This window comes from Bison bison, unplaced genomic scaffold (genome assembly GCF_000754665.1).
Source record: "Bison bison bison isolate TAMUID 2011002044 unplaced genomic scaffold, Bison_UMD1.0 scf7180017864481, whole genome shotgun sequence".
Lineage (NCBI taxonomy): Eukaryota > Metazoa > Chordata > Mammalia > Artiodactyla > Bovidae > Bison > Bison bison.
Genome location: NW_011495041.1, coordinates 389,475 through 395,087, shown reverse-complemented (window position 1 = coordinate 395,087; position 5,613 = coordinate 389,475). Strand labels below are relative to the sequence as shown.

At 45.6% G+C, this 5,613-nt stretch overlaps 1 protein-coding gene across 1 annotated transcript; it reads right to left on the bottom strand.

Annotated features, from left to right (window-relative positions):
• Positions 1 to 4,335: 4,335 nt before the first annotated feature.
• On the bottom strand, positions 4,336 to 4,764 carry LOC105004660. Its single transcript, XM_010862331.1, has one exon. It carries the CDS (start codon positions 4,762 to 4,764, stop codon positions 4,336 to 4,338), a length of 429 nt encoding a protein of 142 aa, XP_010860633.1.
• Between the last annotated feature and the right edge of the window lie 849 nt (positions 4,765 to 5,613).

Below are 5,613 nucleotides of genomic sequence, written 5' to 3'. Positions count from 1 at the left end.
AGAGGAAGACATTCATCTGACCTGATTTGCTGATCTTGGGGGAAATTTACCATAGCACAATGAAAGCAAAAGTGTCTAGAATATTGGGACTCAGTTTGCTGTTCTTTCATCTCCACCAGGGTTGATGAAACATGCATATCTCTTCCCCACTCGCTGACTTGAACACAGGCTATGGTGCGGGTCCCTTCCCTACTGGTTCAACTACATAGGCTTTGCACAGAAAGTGATTAATTGCTATAAGCCTGAACAGTTTAGATTTAAGGGACTGGGCACAAAATATCCTTAATACCTGAGGTTCTTTCCCACCAGACTAGCTTAAAATGGAGCATACACAATTCCCATCCAAGAACACGTCTCCCTGGCAAACACTCAGACCAGCTCCCCAGAGAGTGATGAAGTTGGATCAGGCAGGAGTTAAGTGGCCAGGGAAGATGTGCTTGGATCCCATGTACCTGTGTCTGGGTGTCAACGGGAAGACAGTGGTTTTGGTTCTTAGGAAATACCCTTAGAGCCAGTCCTGACCTCACGTCTAACATGACAGGCCCTCTTAGGAGCTTCCATGACAAGAGTCAGGGATGGGGATTAAATGGAATGAAATCTCACTGAATGCCCTTTGAGAGGTCAAATTATAAGAACTTGCAAGTAACTAGTGAGCTGACATAAGCATAGTGTGTTTTCCCCGTAAACACAAAATCATATAAATATAAAAAATCTTGGTGAAAGACGTGATCCCACTTTACCACATCACATTGCTTTTATCTAATTCCACTCCAAGGTCCACTTCCCTCAGGAGATGATTTCCCCAGTGGTATCATTAAGGATATTTTTGGTTGAGGGGGACAGGAAGCTTATCTCTAAAGGACTTAATAAAGGAAATTTATTGGCTCATTAACTAAAACAGTCCAGGGGGAAATGAAGCCTTTGGGCACAGTCTGATTAGAAGTCTAGCCTCTGTAATTTCCTCATGTATCCACTTTATGTTGGCTTTTGCCCTCACATTGGCTTTGCCCATGATGACAGAATGGCTCCAGCAATTTCAAACTCAGCTCTGGATTTAACACCATCCAGCACAAGAGAGGGCTTCTGTATTCCATAATTCCCCATGGAAGTCCTTCCCATCATTCTAATGGGGTGGGCTTACTTGGGTCATGGGTCCAGCTTGGTCCACATTCGTGAGGCTGGAGATAAGATGCACTAATGGGATCAGGTCGTGAGCTGGGAGTAGTTTCATCTTTCTTAGATCCATCAGATCAGATCAGTCGCTCAGTCGTGTCTGACTCTTTGTGACCCCATGAATTGCAGCACGCCAGGCCTCCCTGTCCATCACCAACTCCTGGAGTTCACTCAGACTCACGTCCATTGAGTTAGTGATGCCATCCAGCCATCTCATCCTCTGTCGTCCCCTTCTCCTCCTGCCCCCAATCCCTCCCAGCATCAGAGTCTTTTCCAATTAGTCAACTCTTCGCATGAGGTGGCCAAAGTACTGGAGTTTCAGCTTTAGCATCATTCCTTCCAAAGAAATCCCAGGGCTGATCTCCTCCAAAATGGACTGGTTGGATCTCCTTGCAGTCCAAGGGACTCTCAAGAGTCTTCTCCAACACCACAGTTCAAAAGCATCAATTCTTTGGCGCTCAGCCTTCTTCACAGTCCAACTCTCACATCCATACATGACCACAGGAAAAACCATAGCCTTGACTAGACGAACCTTTGTTGGCAAAGTAATGTCTCTGCTTTTGAATATGCTATCTAGGTTGGTCATAACTTTCCTTCCAAGGAGTAAGCGTCTTTTCATTTCATGGCTGCAGTCACCATCTGTAGTGATTTTGGAGCCCAGAAAAATAGTCTGACACTGTTTCCACTGTTTCCCTATCTGTTTCCCATGAAGTGGTGGGACCGGATGCCATGATCTTCGTTTTCTGAATGTTGAGCTTTAAGCCAACTTTTTCACTCTCCACTTTCACTTTCATCAAGAGGCTTCTGAGTTCCTCTTCACTTTCTGCCATAACGGTGGTGTCATTTGCATATCTGAGGTTATTGATATTTAGATTAGATTAGAGCCATATGCATTCCCAAATGCAAATTAAGGAGATGTTGGATTGAGGAAGAGGAAGATCCATTAGAAGGAAGCAACCAACAAGACAGAGTATGTATTTTATCTTCAAATTCACTGCAGTTCTGACCTTGTGCCCCCATTTTAGTGCATTCTGCATTCCTATTCGAGCTTCCCGGGTAGCTCAGTGGTAAAGAATCTACCTGTGATGTAGAAGACACAGGAGATGCCATGGATCTGACCCCTGGGTTGGGAAGATCCCCTGGAGGAGGACAGGGCAACCCACTCCAGTATTCTTGATTTGGAGAATCCCATGGACAGAGGAGCCTGGCAGGCTACAGTCCATGGGGCCACACAGAGTCAGACATGATGGAAACGACTGTACACACACACATTCCTATTCACTGTGGATTACATTTTTGTCTGTCTTTGTGTCTACTGTTTTATCCTGCCCTGTAAGAGTCTCAAACGTGGGTGATGCCCAGCCCTAACTATATAAACAAACCAACAAACACTTTTGCTGGAGAGCCTGTAAGATGATCATGTGGAAAATATGAAAAAAAGAAAAATAGTTGGAAGTCTATCTCATCCTTTAAAAAAAAAAGCATGGCATTTAATTTAACCTTTATGAAATCATGCAGTTGATTATAGACCACTGCGCATAGACAGGGGAAAATTTTTTTATTTGTTGTTCAGGGGACCCCTCCAAAAGCCCAGCCAGATAAACTTCACAGAGGTTGGTACAAAACATACTTTTTCTCTCTGCCTACTGAAAGCCACTTGTAGAAATTCAGCTAATCACAATCTCTCTAAATGAATCAGTCATGTAGGCAAGATCTTATTTCTTTTTGAAGCAGAGACAAGAATATAAGTTACAGATGTTTGTGAAACATTTGAATGAATCATATGATATCTACAGTAATGAAAACTAAAAGTGACTATTTTGTCTATGTGTACAACTTGAATCTCATGGAATTGATTTAGAGCACACATCATCAACTTTGATGCAGATGGGTTCTCCTTTAGAATCAAGTAATGCAGCCATTACTTACAGCTATTACCAGTAGGCTAGTCATTTCCTGGACCACAGTAGCATCACCACTACCACCACCACCATCAACAACAGCACCAACCCCTACCAACAACACCATCAACAACCACCACCACCACCACCATCATCAACATCAACCACCAAGACCACCATCAACACTATCAACCACCAACAACACCAACTACCAACACCAGCACCATCAACAACCCCCACGACCACCATCATCAACATAAACAACCAAGACCACCGTCAACACTGACCATCAACCACCACCGATGCCATCAATAACACCAGTCACCACCACCATCACCATCATCAACTCAACTGTCAACCACCAAGACCACCATCAACCCTGACCATCAACCACCACCAACCCCACAATCATTAACACCACCAATACTACCATCACCATAATTTAACATCAGCCACCATCATCACCACCACCACAATGAGGTTTATATTTGCATATTTATTTTACTTTTCAAAATACATTCATATACATGATTTCATGAGCTCTCATCTGCTTTGCAAGGTTGGCAGAAAACTGGCATCGTTATCCTCATTATCTGTAAGGAAACTAAGGTTGGGAGAGGTGAGTGGTGTGTGCAAGGACATCAAAGTGGTCAAGAGTCTAACTCAGAGTAGGGTCTGATTCTTCTGACTCCAAAACTAATACATTTTTTTAAAATGGATCCTGCACTCTCAATGAAAATGAAGAACTTCTGAAAATTAGGATGTTGATATTGACTATTTTGGTTCGATATTTTAGACAGAGTTTTAGAATGAATGGCCCTTTGAGACCATATATCCCAACCCTCACATGTTCCACGTGAGCCACCAGCCAGTCAGGTTCATATGACCCTCTAGAAGTTGAATTTCATCCAAGGCATTTGACTCCAAATTCAGCCTTCTTTGTATGACAAGAGGCTACCTTCACACATGCCCCAGGAGCCTACCAGATTCCTTTGAGAACAGTGGAGGTCCCATGTCCTTGTCTGGAGCATAAAGTTTTCCAGTGAAGGGTGAGTAGGGCTGAAAGCTGCTACTCCTGCTCATCTCAGAGCATCAGGAAGCCTGAGAAGGAAACAGGATGCTGGCTTTTGGGCCCATCCCCATGCACCTGCGGCCCCGCTCAAGGGCTCGACTCGCCTCCCAAGGTTCCAGGTAAGCCCAAAGCTGGTCCCTCAAGCAAGAAGTTTGAACCTCAGCTGTAGAGGCCTCCTTGCCTCGACTTTCAAGGGATCTCTTGGATTTCAGCGTAGGGGCTGCTGTTCCCACCCTTTGTCTCTGGGCTGGCCTGGTTGGGCCACAGGACAGCTCTGTGGCTAATGGTCAGTGAAGAGCATCTGGCTGCCTTGCTCTGGAGCCCTTTCTTTTCAAGTTCAAATGTCAGATTGGAGTAATAAATGTCTTCCAAGGACTTTTCATTCTTTCTGAGGATGTTGCTGGCCAATCGGAAGAGGAAAATCAGCCCATAGATGCCAAAGATGGTGAGGATATACCAAGCGGCTCTGGTCCCATCTGAAAGCTTCAGGGCCCTGGTGGAATTGCTGCTGTTTCTTCCCTCCATGTGGTCCCCCAGCAGGTGCCCCAGGATGCGGCTGGCTTGGGTCTGGTTGGCCCAATGCCCTGAGAAACAGAGATGTCTGTGTGAGACCCACATTCTGGGCTGAAGGCTGCCTGGCCAAGCCAGTGGCAGTGTGTTCATGTCAGTGGGGAAATGGGACTGCTGAAAGAGGCTTTTTCTGCTCAATAGGTAGAAGCCTCACAACACACATGTCAATATATTTAAAAATTTTTTTTAATTGGAGCATCATTGCTTTACAACACTGTGTTCATTTCTGCTGTACAATGAAGCGAATCAGCTGTATGCATACCTACATCCCCTTCCTCTTGAACCTGCCTCCCACCCCTGCCATCCATGTCTCTAGGTCATCACAGAGACTGAGCTGAGCTCCCTGTGCTATACAGCGTCTTCTCACTCAGTTCAGTTCAGTTGCTCAGTCGTGTCTGACTCTGCGACGCCATGGACCGCAGCACTATTTTACTGTATTCACTATTTTACACATAGTAGTGTGTATGTACGGAGAAGGCAGTGGCACCCCACTCCAGTACGTGTATGTATGGAGAAGGCAGTGGCACCCCACTCCAGTACTCTTGCCTGGAAAATCCCAGGGACGGAGGAGCCTGGTGGGCTGTAGTCCATTGGGTTGCTACGAGTCGGGCACAACTGAGTGACTTCACTTTCACTTTTCACTTTCATGCATTGGAGAAGAAAATGGCAATCCACTCCAGTGTTCTTGCCTGGAGAATCCCAGGGACGGAGGAGCCTGGTGGGCTTCTATGGGGTTGCACAGAGTTGGACACGACTGAAGTGACTTAGCAGCAGCAGCAGCAGCAGTGTGTATGTATGTCAATCCGAATCTCCCAGTTCTCCCCACCCTCTCCTTTGCCCACTGTGTCTGCATGTCTGTTCTCTGTGTCTGCATCTCTATTCCTGCCCTGCAAATAG